We start from the raw sequence: 20,686 nt of genomic DNA on the forward strand, positions 1-20,686 counted from the left end.
AAAGCAGTATTAGATTTCATACAAAATGAAATAACATGGACCCCAAAATTATTTCTCACACGCTTCCAAAATGATCCATTTGTAGCTTCTTAATGCAGATAAATAAGTTCACTTATTTATTTAAGAGAAGTTCCATAGATTGACCTTTTAATTTCAAAACAAAGTCCAATAATAGTTTCATGTATGTGATTATGATGTTTCTTCATAATTTTCACTTAAACATTATTGCCTTCCATGCTAGCACAAACATGGTTTAGTTATTTGATATCACTGGAACGTGTTTTTAGTCATAGACTATAGGAGAATCAGATACCAATAAATCAAGTGGAGTATATTCTTAACAGTCAACTATACCGTTCATGAGTATGATGTAAAATATTTCATCATCTAATCCAGATTGTTCCAAAATGATGCAATATCACACCACAAAAATTGACATAAAAAATTAAACAAGCCAACCCTAGCGTTGTTATAGCCACAAAACTAAACAAAACTCAAAATAGAGAATACAATAACATAGATTAAACAGAAGACACAAAACAAATTGTTATGCATGGAGAAGCATAATACACAATAGTGATGCAGACAAAATGAAGGGTTGCAGAAACTGATCAAGTATAAAAGACTGCTACTCATGACAATTGTCCCTTCTAGCTATTTAAAATTATGAGATAATAGCACAAACCCATTTAAGTTACTATGATGGAGCAGTAGGCATTGTGGATGAGGGAGAGGGCTCTTGTCGGAGTTCCTTGACCACAGCAGCCAGAGCCTCAGGGTTCAGGCCCAAGTCACAAAGGGCAATGAGAATAGAGAGTGTGTGTCGATCAAGCCCTGTATCAAGAATGTTGGACATGTGAAATGCAAGGTCTAGGGACTCTCGGGCAGTTTGTGCAGCCTCTGGATCCATATCTGAGTACCACAAAAAAGGGAATATTTTCTTGAAAACGTTAGTGCAAATTGACTCACCTTAAATAATGAAATTATGTAACTCAAATTATGCATACAACATTCGGTTCAAGAATTCACAGCTCAGAAGAAAATGGAGAGAAAAATTCAAAGGAATACACAGTACATTTTAGTATGTATTCTCATTAATCAAGTGGATTGAAACATCTCAATTTAATAAAAGCTAAAAATTTCTCATAATCATAAGATTCCACAAGGCAACACGAACAGAAGTTGATACAAAGAAAAAACATGGAAAAATTAAAGAAAAAAAGAATATAAAACTTTCTTCAAAGTTTCAACAAATTCGCACAAAATCACAAAAATGACTTCAAAATCTAAAGATCACCGGAAAATGTTGAATTGACCCACAATACAATAAATCAGGTTTCAATACATTTACAAATTGAACAAAAAACCCTCAAGCATTAAATACTAACGAAAATGATGCAAATGGAGAAATTATTGTATGGGACATTTAATCAAGCAAAATGCTGTGATTCCTAAAATCTTTTCCAATATCGAATGCGATCAGGCGTTTTAAACTTTGATAGCATGATAAAGAATCGGAAACGGTGGACCTGAAAAGCTCTCGTACCTCGGTTCGAATTTGACTGAACGACTGTGACAACGAGAAGCAGAAATTGAAATGAGCAGAAGAACGGGAAGGAGAGTTACCGGGTAGGGCTCCGGGGACCAATGAAGCCAAGAGTTTGAATGCTAACCTTTTTTTTTTTTTTAAATATTTTTCTTTTTTATTCAGGGAACAGAATTTTATAATTCATTATTAAAAGAATTACATTTTCAAAATTTTTTTATTGAAATAATAAACTTTCGAATTTATCTATTAAAAAATAAAATTTTTTAATTATATTATATTATTTTTTAAAATTTTAATTATATTCCTTTAATATTTAAAAAAAATAAAAATTGTATCCTTTTTATAAAAAAAATCTAAAAATTTGACTCTAATGATAAAAAAATTTGAATGTTGAAATTTATTTAATAAAAATATATTATTAGATCCTAAAAAAGATAATTTAATATTTTTTTTTCACAATTCTTTTTAAGTAAAATATATGATTTAAAATAAAAATAAATTAAAAATTTAAATAAAATAGCTAATTTCTATGTGCAAATATGAAAAAAAATATGATATATACACATTTTTGATACAATTGATATATTAATATGTAATTAAATATTATTTTATTTTTAATTTAAAATTAATTAATCATATAATGATATACCAAATATATATTTGATTATATACTCATAAACATGTATATATATAATTTAATTAAAAAAAATACTAAACTCGTGTAAAGATAATACCCAAATTAATTAACAATGGGCCCTACAAGATTAGATGTGACTTTTTAAGAAAAAAATTTTGAGGAAGTGATGTTGTAGGAGGTTCTGGACCGAAAGTCCGTCGGCAGGGAACTTGGAGGACGGTCTACCTTCATCCATTGAATCGAAAGCCTCAATCAAATCTAGGCGGTTTCGGCAATTGGTTGTGGGCTTTAAGCCCATTAGAAGGACAAAACCACTCTTTGGATGTTAAAGCTGAGTAGCTGATTTTGACAAAATGTTTTAAAAAGACCACACACCAACTTTACAGATTAGGCTATTGACAAAATTCTCTATTGACTGGGCTGTGGAAAAATCCTTACATTTTTTTTTATCTCTAAAGTTGGGATATTAATTAAAATCAGTAATAATTTTTTCGTCTAAACATTTTTATACAAATATATAGTGGTTTTATTTTTATAAGTAAATTTAATTTTAATTTCAAGAATGCCCTCCCGGCTAATTACATCATTATCGGCTATTTACATTATTCTCAGCTAATTACATTGAATTTGATATAATTTTTTTTGAAGATTTGATAAATTCTGATTCAAAGATTCAAAACATGTTTAAAAATTGATTAAATTTTTATTCAAATACAGATAGAAACAAAAAGATGAATATAAACAAAGAGAATGGTGAGTGTGAACAGGTGATGCGTAAGGTGCATAAGGTGAACAAGTTATATAATATAATATAATATTATTATAATATTTAATATAATATATAAAAATAATAATAATAATTTTTAAATATATATTATATTGTTATTTTTTTATATATATACACACTTATTATATTTTTTAAATAAATAAATAAATATATATAAAATGAGCCTTACGCACCCTTTACTCACTCTTACGCATCCTCTTCGCCCTTACGCACCCTTACACACTTGCATATACCCTCACGCACCCTTCTTCATATTTATGTTAATTTTTTTGTTTCGTTCTATATTATAACAAAAATTGATCATTTCAAATAAGTTTTTGAATCTTTGAATCATAATCTAACAAACATCAAATGCTCATGGGTTATCGAAAAAAAGTATTTTGATGTAATTAACTGAGAGGGTGATGTAATAGCCAATAAAGATATTATTGGAAACAAAATTAAATTTGCTTAAAAAAGTAAAATCACTATAAGTTTGCCTAAAAAAATTTAAACAAAAAAATTGGCATCTATTTTAATTAATATCCCCGTAAAGGTCGTTGTCCACCTACACTAATACTATTAAATGATGATCGCAAAATTTGAATAATATAATTTATAGAAATTATGTCAAAGGAGAATGGGTTTTTAAGTGAGATCATATGTGGCACCCCATCTCTAAATAATGCCTTTAGGAGTAATTTGCTAGAGTGACATGTCACGCATGTTATAGAATTCTCATAAATATATTTACCAAAAATAACTTTATGAAAATATCTCAGTAATTTTATTAAAATAAAAAATTTTACCCAATGTATCATATAATACCAAATATCTAACTAACTCCTCAAATTACTAAGAAACATAATGCAAAGACTTGGTCACCTACCTCGAACTCTAGATTATGTCTCCTTTAATTTGCGTAACTCTTTTTGTCGATCCTAGGCTTGTCTTATCCTCTCTCAAGTTAACCTAACTTGGTCAATCATCTACTAGGTCATCTCGGGTCCCAAAGCCCTTGCTAACTCATCTGTCTCCCTTATGTCATCCCAATACAGTGGGAATTGACACCTTCTCCCATAGAGTGCCTCATAAGAAGTCATCTAAATAGTTGTTTGATAGCTATTATTGTATGCAAACTCCATCAGAGATAAGACATCTATCCAGCTCAACCCATGGTCTAAACAACATACCCTCTATATATTCTTAATTATCTAGTTAACCCTCTCTGTCTAGTCATCTGTCTAGTGGTGATAAACAACACTAAAAGATATACGGGTATTTAGTACCTTATATAGACCCTGTTAGAGAGCTGAAACCAACCGAGTGTCTTTGTTCAAAACAATCCTCCTAGGTACCCTAATAAGTCTCACCATTTCTTTGACATAAATGTGCCCTAACCAACCAATATTCATATTGTCTTTCACTGTGATGAAGTGTGTCAACTTTATCAATCGGTCCACTATGATTTATACGACATTGTATCTACCTCTAACCCTTGACGATCTTATTAAAAATCTATCAAGACCTCCTTCCATTTCCATTCAAGAATAGTCAAATGTTGTAGTAACCTAGATAGTCGTTGATACTTCACCTTGACATGCTGACAAACCACTAATTAGTGGTTTGTCTAACCTAAATCTCATTAAGTAGGGTCGATCTACTATTTAACCTAGCCAACAATCCTATGACCACCTCGATCTGCTTATATAGGATGTCATACTGTAACTCAAGGGATGTAGTCACCTGAGCCATTACTACCTTTCGATTCATTGTATCAACCATAACATTAGCTCTACCCCGATGGTACCTAATGTCCATATAATAATCTTTAACCAACTCTAGCCACCAATATTGTTTCATATTTAGTTTTCACTAAGTGAAAGAATACTTCAAACTCTTATGGTCGATGTACAAATTGGTCTTCACCCCATACAAGTAGTGGCACCAAATCTTAGGGGAAAAACCATTATAGTCCATTCCAAGCTACGGGCTAGATACCTAACCTTGTAGTCCTTCAATTGGCGAGAGACATACATAATCACCTTATGGTATTACAAATGTTTCTTTAGCATCCCAAATATCCATTTGAATCATCTCGACTTCTAGCATCCAATCTTCAATGGTAATGTCATGTAAGATAACTAGTGCCAAACTAAGTATGTCGATGTTCCAAACACCTGATGAAGGCATGAGACATCTTAGATGTTAATCATAATGTGAACCCAATGCACATATTGATCGAATTTTGGGCTGTGGATATTATATCATAAGAGCAGTGAGACCTTAGACCTTTTCTACTATTGCATGCGTATCCCAAATGTTATAAAGCCTATCGTCAATGTTTGCATGAGTATACTAGATGCTAAGATGCCCTATGTCGATACATAATCATCCAAAATTATCATGGTCACACAGACTAACCCTATTGTTTTCACTACCACACTGCATAACTTAGTGGTTCAATCACACTCGCATAGCTCAGTGATACGTCATACTACACATAGTTTGGTGACAAGTCCTAATATCATAATACATCATTACTAGTTTTCCACTCGAAATCATTTAAATTGGGTCTATATTATAGTCCACACAATCGTGCACACCCAATCCATCTCTTGTGCCATTTTCCATATAGTTTGACTTACTTATCTATTTTTCTTCTCATGTCGCCTTCATTAGGGTCTTATAGCATTTCCTCATAATCTTCCCTTATAGGGATGAACTAGTCATTTCCATAATCATATCAATGCATTACCCATTTACACTAATTTATTCTCATTTTTCCCTAATTATACATATGGAAGGGTATGTTATTGCAACTACACAACAAGAACCTCACATACACAGACATGCAATTTGGGTAAGATACACAATTAGGTGTCCCATACCATACGAGTGGTATCTATCCCCCAAATCCACACACTTGTGGCTTCAACTTAACATGGGGAGAATTATCCTCAAAAGCATAAGATTGTGTGTCTTCCTATACACAAGAGTGTAGCATGAATTTTCTAGAATTTTGTCTTCGCTTTTTTCATTGTTTTTTTGGCTATACTCATACATTACTAAGTGTAAAATCATACCAAAACAATCATAACACATTTCTGAATCAACCACAACATGTCATACCTCATAAATCATCTAATTATTTTCACAGAGAACCTACAACAAAGTCATTACATAACCATGATAACAGTGAATGTAATCAAGCATATACCCTCAAGCAAGCATAACCACAATAACATCTAACAAATATTATTCCAACCAATATATTATCAATATTCATCGCACATTCATAGGCTCTTATATAAACCAATCAATGCCCATCTTGCATTCAATACATATAACATGTGTAACCAAATATTTAAACATGCAAATGGATTACAACCATACTAGATCCTCATCACACATACACATAATGGTTTATAATTCCATAATGATTAAATTGTTTATAGGGAAAGATGATGCCAATCTTCCAAGTGAACTTCATGGCATGCAACATAATAAGCTCTCATGCAAACCCTATTAATAATCACAATTTTGCACAATAAAAATCCAAACAAGTAGCTATGGAAATCCATTAAACAAAGCACATGTTGGCCACTAATTTATCCCACCATCTTTGCATGAAGACATGGCACTTTAGTACCCATCACCCCGTTTCATCTTCTTCCATGAGTCTGGACCGAAATCTAAAAACTAATTAAACTAAAACCATCATGACAACTATGAATTTCGCAGCAAGCTAACAGGGTTTGGTGGATGCAAACACATAAGCACACACGTAGATTTCTCACGCAATTTTTTTATTCGGTTTTCAAGGGTTTTTTCTTGCAATTTCTTAACCAAGAATACAATGCCTAAAACTAACAAATACTGTCTCTAAATATGCACACACTAGTTCATGATTTATACATAATAAAGGGAGAAAGAGGGACATTTACTTACAGTGGTCAAGTCACGAGAGGAATCAGCATTACATAGGTCACCATACTTAAGCACACAAAATTTTAAAAATTCTTCACACCTTTAGGGTTCCAAAACCATGTTTTGATACAAAAAATGTAACACTTTATCTTTAGATCATACCCCTGGGAGTAATTTACTGGGATTACGTGTCACACATGCTATAAAATTCTCATAAATACATTTACCAAAAATAACTTTATGAAAATACCTCAATGATTTTATTAAAATAAAAAACTTTGCCCAAAGTATTATATAATGCCAAATATCCAACTAACAGCTCAAATTACTAAGAAACATAATAATAAAGAAGATATTTGCTATGGTGGTTGTTTTGTCAGTGAGTTGATTCGTTAGTTTCCTCGTCTGCCTTGCCTTTATGTCTACCTGCAAACAACAAGAAACGCATGAGTTACCTTACACCCAGTAAGCACACAATCAATTGAGTGTTCTTGGAATGTCTCTTGACAACTTGGCTATCTACATATCTATATAATCTCATGTCCCAGATATTTGTCAAATGGACGTCCCAATAGTCTCTTACCAGTAACAACTCATTATCCATAATGCTCTTAGATAAGATGTCTTAAATGGCTCTTACTATTAATAACTCAATGCCCATAATACTTTTGATAGAATGTCTTAGATGTCTTTTACCATTAACAACTCAATAACTGTAATGCTCTTAGGTAGAACATCCCAGACATCTCTTACGATTAACAACTTAATATTTGTAATGCTTTCGGATAGGACATCCTAGATGTCTCTTACTATTGACAACTCAATACTCATAATGCTTTTAGGTAGAACGCCCCAAAAGTCTCTTACACCTTATTGAAAATTGAGATAATTGTCTCGAACATCTCTTATACCTCGTACACCCATGTAATGGATGTTTCAAATGCCTCTTAAAATTTGTATTTCATTGAAATGGATGTCTTAGACGCCTTTTATCTTTAACTCAAAAGGAATAAACATCTTTGATGCCTCATACACCTTATAATATCACATTGAGGGCAAAACTATCATTTCTAGTAGCAAGCAATGGATGAAGAATTTAACTCTTTACTCAAAAACAAAACCTAGGATCTTGTAGATAAGCCAACAAATAGTAGGGCAGTGAAATGTAAATGGGTCTATAAGAATAAACCATGCATTCTAGGGACATAACAACCTCAATTCAAAACAAAGTTAGTTGCTAAAGGGTTTACCCTATTTGAAGGAGTTAATTATAATGACATCTTTTCTCTTGTTATGAAATACAACACAATAAGAGTCCTTTTATTTATTGTTGCTAGTTTGATTTAGAATTAGAACAACTTGATGTGAAAATAACTATTCTACATGGGGAAGTAGAAGAAACGATTCTAATGGGACAATCTAAATGATAGGGAGTTAAGGGTAAATATAAAAAAAGTTTGTTTGCTAAAGAAATCACTATATTGTCTATAATAGTCTCCAGGACGCTAGTATAAAAGGTTTGATGGCTTCATGATTGGTTGTGGATTTTAGAGATGCAAATTTGATAGTTTCTTTTATTTAAACATACCCAAAAGGATGTTGTCTTCTACTTAATATTATAGGTAGATGATATGTTAATTGCGTACAAGGATAAGTTAGAGATAGCAAGGTTTAAAAATGAGATGAAAGTCCATTTTGAAATTAATTAAGGACTAAGGGAAAACTCAAAAGATTTTAGGGATGTGAATTTTCAAAAATCAAAAGGATGGTGTTTTAAAATTTATCTCAACAAGAATAAATTGAAAGAATTCTATAGGAGTTTGGTATGGGGTATGCTTAGCTATTTATACTCTTTTAGGTCAACCCTTCAAAGTTAACCTTGAATTAATGTCCACAAATAGATTATGAAAGGGAGTATATGTCTAAAGCACCCTACTCAAGTGCCATTAGAAGCTTAATGTACCTAATGGTCTGATCAAGATTTGATTTGTCTTATTTAGTAAGTATACTCAATAGATTCATAAGCAATCCTAGAAAGGAATATTGGGAAGCTTTGAAATGGGCCTTTTGCTATGTTAAGAGGAAAACATCAGTAGCAATTGTCTACTTGAAGAATGATAATTTTTAGAATTATGTAAAGGGGTATCTAGATGATGACTATGCTAGAATCCTGGATAATAGAAAATCAATTACTAGTTATGTGCTTAACTTTTGAAACAATATAATGAGTTGGAAAGTTGTTGGTAGTCCATGGTTGCCTTATCTTCAAAAGAGAGAGAGATCGGAGGAGAGATAAGGGGGGAAGGAAGGACTATCGATGACCAGGGAAGGAGAAATCTACGACAGAGGAAGAGGAACAAATCCTAGAGGGGGTTTTTTGTTACTTTTCAAACTTTAGGTTGGGGGAAAATATAAGTTTTTAAATATAGAGAGAGAAAAATGTGATAAAACTTTAATTTTTTAGTAAGTGATAATTTTACCTATAATTTTAACTGAAAATTTTAATATAAATTTGGTTGTGAATGGATGTTTGGATTTTTGAAAGTTGAGAGATGGGAGTTTGGTATTACACTATACTTTGGGTGGGAAATAGTCCTTTGGCCTAATAGAAAATCAATTACTAGTCATGTGCTTAGCTTTTTAAACAATACAATGAGTTGGAAAGCTGTCGGTGGTCCATGGTTGCCTAATCTTCAAAAGAGACAAATTATGTAGCCTTGAGAGGCTATAAAAGAAGCTACTTGGTTAGAGGGTTTGATTGGTGAGTTAATTCCTAATCTAAAGGCTGAAATAGTAATTGTCTTTAATGGTAGACTGACTGCAATACATTTGTGTAACAATAATATTTATCATGAACTCACAAAAATACATTGATGTTGGATTGCATTTCCTTAGAGAATAGGTCGAGAGAGACATTCAGAAGGTCGAAAAAATTATTGGTTATGAAAACCCTTCTGGTATGCTAACCAAGGTTGCTGTAGCTGAGAAGCACAGGCTCTCTATGAGCCTCTTGCACCTCAATAAAGATGAAAAAGCATAATGGGGTTGTTCATTGAAATGGTTTAAACATCCAGGTGGAGTATTGTTGAAACTGTGTCATGTAAACGATGTCCTAGTCAGCATTAAATTGCAATGTTGGAAGTCCACATTAACAACCTTTACATCCAGCTAGAAGTCCCTGTTGGTAAATGTAAAACTCTACATTTTTGTATACATAATTATCAACTAGGAAGTTGGAGAAGAGAAGAGTCTTCTAGGCATTTCAGGAAGGAATGAGCTAGCTTTCATCTACTGGTTCTGTTATGGCTAAGGGAGATTAATGGTGTAGATTGGAGACACTTGTGACTAAAGGAAAAGATAAATTGCTGAAATGACATGAGTTTTGGGGAAAAATCGGAGAGTAAGCCGAGAACTTGAGTGGTTAAGTAAAGATAGGGTTCCAAGAAATCCTACGAAATTTTACTTGCTTCTTGTAATTAATCTCATTGTAATATGTTTATCTTTGAGCTAATGAAATTCTTCCAATACCCCAAAGTAGATGTTGGCAACGTTGTCGAACCACTATAAATTTGAGTGTTCTTACTGTTTTTAGATTATTTACTGTTCTTAGCTGAAACGAATTTTATGAACTTATCAAAGATCTATATCAGGTTCCTTGACCGAGGTAGAATATGGCAACATTTGTGCTTCCGCTGCATAATTGAATTGGGTTCAAAATTTTCTGCTTGAGCCTGGGCTCAATGCCACCAAACAATACATTATGACATTACAAGTTCCCCATACCTTTTTTGCCCAGTCATGTGTTCAATGTTCCATTCTCACATGGAACATAATGCATTTACTTCCAGTTTGTAAAAGATCTAGTGTTTAATGATGATTTACATTTTTTCTTGTAGCTGCGGTCTCCACTATTGATAAACTTGTTCTTGGAGTTACTAACGCTCTCTCATAATAATGTCTTAATCAACTAAGAGACAAGATCCGTGTTCTCCAAGTTTGTCTCAGGTAGAGACGTCAATGGGCCGTGCCGGGCCGGGCCGGGCCGACTCCAGCACAGCCCGTTGGGCTAATGGGCCGGGCCGGGCCCAAGGCCCAAACAGTAATGGGCCTTCGGGCCGGGCCGGCCCTTTGAAATATAAAGGCCCAAAGCCCGGCCCATATACTAACGGGCTTTAAACGGGCCGGGCTGGGCCTCAGTAAACGGGCCGGGCCGGGCCTTATTAAATATTTTTAAAAAAATTTTAATTAAAATTTTTAAACACAAATTATTTTTCAATTATTAAAATCGAGGACAGTACCCCGAATATTTTATTTATAATCCCTCATTTATGGCGGAGGAATACCGTGGTTACATGATAAAAAATATTATAAATTGTTAATAAAATACAAATAAATTAATTTACATATTGTATAAATTACAAAACATAAATAAAATTTATCTACTATATAATATTTATCTATTCATCTTCTACATCCAAATCTTTGAATTCTTCAAAGACATCTTCTGTCACACGATTCTGTAATTTAAAATCAGCTTTGATCCAATCTTTCATGCACATTATCGCTTCGACCATATTTGGATGTAAATTGGATCGTCTATCATCCAGCACACATCCCCCTGCACTAAAAGCGGATTCCGATGCTACAGTTGACACCGGAGGTGTTAGTAGATCTCGAGCCATAGCTGCAAGCACAGGAAAGGTTTCTGCCTTGTCTTTCCACCATGCCAAAACATCTAGTTTTTCAGCATTATATCTTTGAACAATTTCAGGATAATGGTCAATATTTATATAATTGTAAAATTGACTATAATTTGTACTTTGACTAACAGTTTGTTTACCTTTGCGCAATAAAGACCATATGCGTGACTTTTTTTTACCTGAACTACCAGAGCTTACCTCTGGTGCAGAACTTTGTCTAGTTTTTCCATATTTTTGTTCATAAATACTATACATATCAAATAAAAATTCTTGAACATATTCAACAGAATTTACATTGCTATTAATTGACAAATTTTCATTAATAACATCAAATAAATTTTGTAATCCATTAGTTTTTGCCCTAGGATCTAAAATAGTAGCTGCAGAATAAAGTAAAGGAATTTTACTCCAATATTTTTTAAATTTTTGTTCCATTTGCATACATATATTTTGAAAAGCATTATGAGAGTGACGATACCTATGTTCTTTAAATATATCACTTATTTCTACCATATTATATATTATAGAACAAGTTGTCGGATAATACACATCTGAGCAATGATCTGTGGCTGTTTTCAATGGCTCTAACAAGTTCATTAAAGCCATAGCTATTTCCCAATCTTGATCTGTCAAAAAAATAGGATCTTGCGAATCCATTGGTTGGGTATTGAAGTATCGTGTTATAGGAACTTCATACCCTTCGCATGCTTTCAACATGAGATATGTTGAATTCCACCTAGTGCTAATATCTATTTTTAATTTTTTCCTTCTTAACCCCATTGATTTACATAATTGATGATATGCTTGTACCCGTGATGGGGATGATGAAATATATGCAATGACATGTCTAATTACTTCTAAATGTTTTTTTGCCAAACTCAAGCCATCTTGAGCGATTAAATTAATAATATGACATGCACACCTAACATGAAATAATTTTCCATTAAATGGAGGAGATAAATGATTATACATATATTCAATAACTTTATTATTATTTTTAGCATTATCTAAAGTAATTGAAAAAATAGAATTATTAATTTTATATTCATCAAAAATATTTGCTAATGAACGATAAATTGCAAGACCATTATGTGGATATTCTAAATTTCTAAATGCAATAACTTTTTTGCATAATTGCCAATCAGAATTAATATAATGAGCAGTTGCACAAAGATACCCTATACGTTGATTTGTAGCAGTCCATAAATCAGAAGTTATTGAAATAACACCATTAAAATTACTTAATTCTCCAATAATTTTTATTTTCATTAGTTCATAATTTCTCAATATATCTGACCTAAGAGTTGACCTAGGAATTCTTCTAAATGCTGGTTGAATACTATTTTGCATCATCCATTCTAAAATTTCATCTTCTGCATAACTAAAAGGTTGATCAGAAGCAACGACATACCTGACCATGTAATCTCGAACCTTCATTTGATCGTACGTAAAAGTTGACATTTCTCCCATATGTCCAGAACCGCTCGGACCTCCTGCTGAAGTGGCACCTGGACCAACAGATCGCGATCTGGTGAATGCAATTTGTTTTTGTCCTCTAAGTTCATGTGGAATTTTTTTACAGTAATCAGTAACATGTCGGCGAAGATGTCCCATCCCACTTGTACTTGCACTTGTTAAACAAGAATCGCAATGTTTGCATACTGCTCGACGAATTAATTTCCCCTCTATTGTTTCCTCTATTCTATCAAAGTGTTCCCATACCATTGACGTTTGTTTTCTTTTTCTCTCTGTCGAACAATGCGAACCTGTACCCGTACCACTTTCACCTGTTGGTGCTCTACCTATCCCACCTTGTGCATCATCAATAATATCATCAGCGCCAGCATGATAATATTCAAATGGATTGAATTCATTTGACATTGGATCCATTTGTAATATTTTGTAATGATAAAATAAAAATAAAAATATAATAAATAGTTGAGATTGAGAGTTTGAGAGATTGGGAGTTTGAGAGATTGAGAGTTTGAGAAATTTGTAATTGTAATTGAAAATGAAAATGAAAAATTGAATAGGTTTTTATAGGAAAAAATCAATTAATTAAAAAAAAAATTAAAACAAAGTTTGGCAACGGCTACTGGCGCCAGTAGCCGTTGCCAACGGCTTCTGCCTCTGCCTTGTGGCAGAAGCTAGCCAACGGCTTCTGCCAAGGCAGAAGCCGTTCTGCCAGGCAGAAGCGTTCTGCCTGGGCTTCTGCCTGGGAGAAGCTTGCTTCTGCCAGGCAGAATTAGCTTCTGCCACCAGGCAGAAGCAGCTTCTGCCACCAGGCAGAATTAGCTTCTGCCATTTGGCAGAAGAAAAAATTAAAAAAAATTATATATATATATATATATATGTGAACAGTGCCGGGCCGGGCTGGGCCAGCCCATGGGTTTAATATTAAGGCCCAAGCCCAGCCCGATAAGCCCATGGGCCCGGCCCGACACGCTACAGTACCGGGCCGGGCTTTGTCGTGCCCGGGCTTTTTTTCGTGTTTCGGGCCGGGCCTCCATTCGACCCGGCCCAATTGACGTGTCTAGTCTCAGGGAACATGTAATTAAAGAAGTTGCATTAGCTGACTATGGCGAACCTTTGGTAATTGATGTACGTAATTTAGAGTCTCATGCAAGATAGGTTAATGTATGACTTTAAGGATCTGTTAAGGAACATTTGATATCTAGTGCAATATAAAATATATGCAAATACAAAATTGGATGCATAGTAATTTTTTAACATAGTTCAATTCACTGCTTGAGAATCTATTTTCATAGTTATGATATAAGTAGCTATGAAAGAATATTTGACAAAGTAAATATATAGATTATAGAGAAGTATCCTACAAAAGAGTTGACTTTGGATATGAATTTTAGGAGAATTGTTAGATTTTTTAGAGTCTCGTTACATAAGTTAGGATGAAACGAGTCTAATACTAATATAATTTGATTCATTGCTTGAGAATCTATAATCAAGGTTATAATATAATAAGTAGCTTTGGAAGAATATTCGATAAAATAAACATATAGATTGAGAAATATTTTGAAAAAAATTCGACATTGGGCACAAGTTGAGAAATATAGAAATAAACTAAGGGGAATTATTGAATTTTTAAAAGTGTCATCACCTAACTTAGATGAAACAGATCTAATATTAAGCATAGATATGATATTTGATTTTTGCCTATATTTTTATACCTCCTTCTTTTTCTCTTAATAATCATTCGTATTTATTTATTAAATTTAGAAAATGACTTGCAATATTATTATTTATAATTCAAATTTAAACATTAATTTTATAAAGAGTTGGTGGACGGGTGAAGTCACATCAAACTTAATAAAGTAAGAAGTCATTGTCTTCGCTATAGTCAAATGACATGAAAATGATAGAAACTATTTATGCTAAGGGTGTCTATCTCCTATCGGATACACGAACCATCAGTTTCACAAAGGCCAAAGGACAATTTCTCATCCAAGGTTTAATAAAAAAATAAATTTACATCCGTCAACTTTTAAAAACTCAAATATTCATTTATTTATTGTTATAAATAGGGGTAAAATTATCATTTAACTAAAAATATTAAAAAATAAAATACTATCACGTTTTTCTCTCACTCAAGATTTGAAAAATTGTTATTTTCCCCTTAGGGTTTTATTCCTTCTCCGACAACATTCTCCAACCAACCTTCCCTCTAGCCTCCATGACGAAGATGCGGTCATGAAAAGGTTACGAAGATGACAATTGGAAGCAATGTCGTCAAAGATCCGTTGCGCAATGGATCGTTTGGAAGCAACGTCTGACGCCAACGATCTTCGACCAAGATTTACGGTTTTAGACCAGGAGGAAAAGAGAAGTTGAAAGGGAGAGAGCACACAACCGAAGATGGTGAACTTCGCAAACTCTAGCAATAGTTTCAAAACCCTAAAAGAAAAAAGTGATTTTTCAAACTTCATGGGAGGAAACAGATTTATAAACTTAGGGGGAAATAAATTATTTTTTATTTTTTATGAAATGATAATTTTACCCTTATTCATAATAGTAAATAGATAGGTATTTGGATTTTTGAAAGTTGATAAGTGGGAAATTGTCCTTTGGCCTTTTACAAATGATCCCTTCTGGGCCAATAGAAAACTAGGGCACAACATTATCCCGAAGATGTTCTTATTCTTTGCAAAAAGCTAGCGTGAATGCCTGGCGTGAAGGCATGTGATTTGTGGCTGTGGTCACCACTCACTAGAGTCCAATACAATTATCGGTGCTATGCCTTTTGGATTTGACTTTAATGTGTGAAGTTTCTTGCGCCAAACTTCACCCATCTTATATCAAACATATCTTTGTACCGCGTGGAAAATCTTCTGCCACAACAACATATTGAAAAGGCCATAAGGGGCTGTGAAAATCAAATTCCCCCTTTCTAATTTTTAGAAATTTAAATATTTATTTATTAATTAATTTTTATTAAAATTAAAAAAATAAAATTATTATTTAATAATAATATTTTTAAAAAAAGTTATATCATTTTATCCTATTGATTTAGAAAATTAATAATTTTTTTTCAAAATTAAGTTTTAAAAAGTGATATTTTTTCCTCATTTAGGGTTTCAAATTTCGTTGAAGATTTTCTAATGAATAACTACCAATCTCTCTCTCTCCCGGTAATGTCTCTCCCTCAGTGCCTTCTCTCCAGTAAATGACGTCTAAATTTGACAAAATATAGACGAAAAGTTGAAACTCTTCGTTGTCCAAACGAATCGGCTTCATTTAGACCACGACGATGCGCCCTAGATAAGGAATTATCCTAGTCTGGATGCATCATTGTTATCTAGATGAATTGGTTTGTTTGGATGACAAAGGTCTAGACGAAGAGTTTTCAACTCTTCATTTAGATTTCGTTCAGATTCTGTCGAATCCAGACATTATTGGTTAGAGGAAAACTGTCGGAGGGAGAGAGATCAGCTATTGATCACTAGAAAATCACCTGTGAAATTTGAAATCCTATATAAAAAGAAAGTGTCACTTTTTAAAATTTAATTTTAAAGAAAATTATTAGTGTTTCAAACTAAAGTGATAAAATGATGTAAACTTTTATTTTTTTAGATATTATTTTTAAATAACGATCTTACTCTCAATCTTAATAAAATTTTTTATAAAAATTAAATTATGTGTGAATATTTAAATTTAAAAAAAATTAGAAAGTGAGACTTCAGTTTTGGCCTATTGAAAATGAGAGACCTTTCCTCAAGTTTGTCTGAAAATATACTATGCATATATAAATATTGTAGGTATAAACTATATGTTTTTTTGAGTTTTTTTGGCAACATGCTGAAATTATTTCAATTAGTTTCCGAACCTTCATTCAAATTTGTCCTAGAGACCTTAACTCACAGATAAAGCCATTCCTCATTGGCTTCCGCTCAGTGCTTTCAAACTTGAAAAAGCAAACGGAAATTTCTTTCGGAACGATAAAGACATTTTAAAACAAGAAAAAAGGTTGCCACTGAGCTGTAAAGTATGCAGGTAAATTTCTTAGTACATTCTTCGAGATTATTTATTTATTTATTATTCAGAAGCTTGGCATGTAGTGAGTCAAAACTCATTTTGCACCTTAAACTCACCTCTCATCGAGAATTTGAGAGAATCATTTGTTTGTATCTGTCACTGTGAGGTTGTAAATTTTCTCTCTCTATTTCCGGCCGAATGGAAATCATATTCAAACATCAAAATGGCAATGATTGAAACAGCCATTTTATAATTGCACTTTGGAATTAAGAAGAGCCATTCATTCAAAATTTTTCAGTAAAATCTCCTCAAACCCTTAAACTCAAGTATAATGAGTTCTCTGCAATGGATACTTGTCTTCTCAATCTGTGCTACTCTATTATTGACGACAAAAGCCGGCCCTGAAGCCGATAAAATCACCAGTTTGCCGGGTCAACCTCAAGTCACTTTTCAGCAATATTCAGGATACATAACCATTGATGAGCACCAAAAGAAAGCTCTTTTTTACTACTTCGTTGAAGCAGAAACAGACCCAGCTTCAAAGCCACTTGTACTTTGGTTAAATGGAGGTATATTCCCATTAATGATTCTGCATCAAATAAGAAACAATTTAAACTATATGATTTATATCAATAATTCCTGGGTTTTTTGTAGGGCCTGGTTGTTCTTCCGTTGGAGCTGGAGCTTTCACGGAGCATGGTCCTTTTAGGCCAAGTGGAGACGTATTGCTCAAAAACGAATATAGCTGGAACAAAGGTGCTAAACATTTAACATTGTAAGCACAAAGTGGAATTGTTAGCTGGATTTACTTAAATGAGTTGCTTCTTTTTGTACAGGAGCAAATATGTTATACCTGGAATCACCTGCTGGGGTTGGCTTCTCCTATTCAGCTAATAAATCTTTCTACTCATATGTCAACGATGAGATCACAGGTTCTATTCTTCTTTAAAAAATTTGTTTTGTTCAACCCATACACAGAAATTTGTAAATCTGTTGTTTTTCTAATATCTTGTACTGATAGCTTTACAATTTAACAATTCTTTTCAAGCGCGAGATAATCTTGCCTTCCTGGAAAGCTGGTTCAAGAAATTTCCAGAATACAGAAATAGGGATTTTTTCATCACTGGGGAGAGTTATGCCGGTAATTTTAACTCATTTTGTAGATTTTTTTCTATTTTTACAGAATTAACTGTAAAAGTTCAGATGGAAAGCACAAGTTTTTGATAATTTGCTTTTTTGCCAGGCCACTATGTCCCACAATTAGCACAACTGGTAATTCAATCCAACATGAAGTACAATTTCAAGGGAATAGCAGTAAGTGAATTGAAAGAAGAATAAAATACTTATTTGCATGAATTTGATTGAGACAAAAAGCTCAAACATTTGTTTGTCCAGATAGGAAATCCTCTATTGGAATTTGATACTGATTTCAACTCACGGGCTGAGTACATTTGGTCTCATGGACTGATATCAGATTCTACTTTTGAAATGTTCACTTTAGTTTGTAACTATTCTCAAATTAGGAGAGAAATTGAAAATGGAACTCTTACCACGGTTTGTTCTGAAGTCATAAGAGAAGTTTCAAGAGAAGTTAGCAGATCTATCAATGCTTACGATATTCTTATCGATGTTTGTTTATCATCCATTTCCTCACAGTCTCAGTTCCTGAATAAACTGGTGAATTTTGAACTCACTCTAGTTTACAATTCTTTTGATTCCACAACTGCAAATATTTTTTGAATCTCTGTTTTAACTATTTATCAAATTCTTAATTTCAGCAAGAACCAGCAAAATTAGATGTTTGTGTGGAAGATGAAACATATAAATACTTGAACCGAAAAGATGTACAGAAGGCTCTCCATGCTCAGCTTGTTGGAGTTACTGAATGGACATTTTGTAGCGAGTAAGGTTTGATTAAGTGAATATGCATTGCAACTGCTTTGGCCACATCAATATTGCAAACACATTTTATAATTTCTGGACTTATTCATGATGTCATTTCGAAATTTCCTGCAGGAAAACAAAGAAGATTTAGTCGTTCTTTTTATGGATTTAGATATACTCTTATATTTCAACTTGTGCCTCTTATCAACAGTTTAGTCAAATATGATGCACGAAATCTAGAGATACCTACCATTCATATTCTAGGAACACTTGCCAAGTCTGGCATCAGGATCTTGGTTTACAGGTGCAGCAAGAATTCCTTTTACACAGTTTTCATCCAGTTTTTGCATAATTTCTATTTTCAAAACTTCAAATATTTAAGATTCTTGTGGTAATTAAATTGAACTTTTAATTTCTTCAGTGGAGATCAAGATTCAGTTATCCCATTAATTGGAACTCGGAAATTAGTGAATAAATTGGCAAAGGAGTTGGGAATGAAAACAACTGTGCCTTATAGAGCCTGGTTTGAGGGAAGACAGGTTAGTCGATCAGCACAACAAATAAATACTCATGGTTGATTATTTAGAAACCAACATCTAACAATATGGCTGTCTCCTTTTTTACAGGTTGCTGGATGGACACAAGTTTATGGCGATATCTTAACGATTGCTACAATTAGAGGAGCATCTCATGAAGCTCCATTTTCACAGCCTGAGAGGTCACTTGTTCTGTTTAATGGATTTCTGGCAGGAAGGCCACTGCCAGAAGCATAATGGTCGAATGACCATATTCATGAACTAATGTTAATTTTATAATTAATGCAATTAATTTTGTAAGAAAAACATGTCATTTTCATTTTGTTACTTCCAAAAGCAAAAATTGTGGCTGCTGGAAGAGGTGACTGTGCTCCTGACTTGCTGGTTGTTTTAGATTTTGGTCTGTGGAAGTAACAGCTATTGATTGCTGGAAGTGTTACGCTGGCTGCTAGTCCCCAGCAAATCATGCACACTGTAATTTGCTTTTTATTACGATTGTTAGTGCTATTCTTATTTAACATGCAGTCTGATTAATTCTGACCCATGATTGACAGTGTAAAACCCAAACTGGGCATAAAATATATTTCGAGTCAAGATGATACCACCTATAACAACTTAACTTTACAATTTTTGAATACTTAATAAAAATTTCACTAATAAAAATTTATTAAAGAAATGTAATCTTCAATTCTTACAAAAGACACAATTTCAAGAACTTAAAAATTCAAACACTAAGTGTTGATGCAAAAAATCATATCAACGATAAGTATACTAAAATATGGGGTACGGTGTAGGAAAATAATGATATATTGTAACGTTTTTAAGATGTATTACCTGCTACTTGAAAGCTTGCATTTGCTATTATGTTATTGATATTTTTATGAGAATTTGGTAGACTAATGGTTGTGATTACAATTGTCGTACATTTTTTTTTGTACAATCTTGTTTTTATAAGACAAAACATAAGATTGAATACGTAATTACATCATTAAATACATTAAGTCTTAATTGAATGAATCTAGAGATTTAGTTCACTTACTTTTATATGAAAGTTGGACAATTATGTGCTCCTGAAAAGGTAAGAAGTTATTGTTATCCTATAAAGATACCAGATAGAGATGAAAAGTTATTCATTGAATATAAATTGGATAAGGATTGGTTTTTCAGTGATTTTCAGGCATACCCTAATTGTGT

General features: G+C 32.9%; 2 protein-coding genes across 4 annotated transcripts; one reads left to right on the top strand and one right to left on the bottom strand.

Annotated features, from left to right (window-relative positions):
- Nucleotides 1-500: 500 nt before the first annotated feature.
- LOC123197404 (mitotic-spindle organizing protein 1A-like) lies at nt 501-1,735 on the bottom strand. 3 transcript variants are annotated; one of them, XM_044611701.1, is made up of 2 exons: nt 1,627-1,729; nt 501-912 (listed from the first exon to the last, which is right to left on the bottom strand). In XM_044611701.1, the coding sequence occupies exon 2, from the start codon at nt 908-910 to the stop codon at nt 698-700; it is 213 nt and encodes a 70-aa protein (XP_044467636.1). In that variant the 5' UTR covers nt 911-912; nt 1,627-1,729; the 3' UTR covers nt 501-697. The 3 variants fall into 3 exon arrangements, 2 of the variants coding, with proteins under 2 accessions (XP_044467636.1, XP_044467635.1); XM_044611700.1 differs by having other exon boundaries at nt 1,530-1,682; XR_006497870.1 differs by having other exon boundaries at nt 1,547-1,735.
- Nucleotides 1,736-17,174: 15,439 nt separating this feature from the next.
- Nucleotides 17,175-20,010, top strand: LOC123197230 (serine carboxypeptidase-like 45). Its single transcript, XM_044611423.1, has 10 exons — nt 17,175-17,641; nt 17,727-17,828; nt 17,909-18,004; nt 18,121-18,213; nt 18,316-18,386; nt 18,468-18,749; nt 18,851-18,975; nt 19,168-19,260; nt 19,378-19,495; nt 19,583-20,010. Exons 1-10 carry the CDS (start codon nt 17,404-17,406, stop codon nt 19,727-19,729), a joined length of 1,365 nt encoding a protein of 454 aa, XP_044467358.1. The 5' UTR covers nt 17,175-17,403; the 3' UTR covers nt 19,730-20,010.
- The last annotated feature ends 676 nt before the right edge of the window (nt 20,011-20,686 follow it).

This window comes from Mangifera indica, chromosome 15, assembly GCF_011075055.1.
Source record: "Mangifera indica cultivar Alphonso chromosome 15, CATAS_Mindica_2.1, whole genome shotgun sequence".
NCBI classification, from domain to species: domain Eukaryota; kingdom Viridiplantae; phylum Streptophyta; class Magnoliopsida; order Sapindales; family Anacardiaceae; genus Mangifera; species Mangifera indica.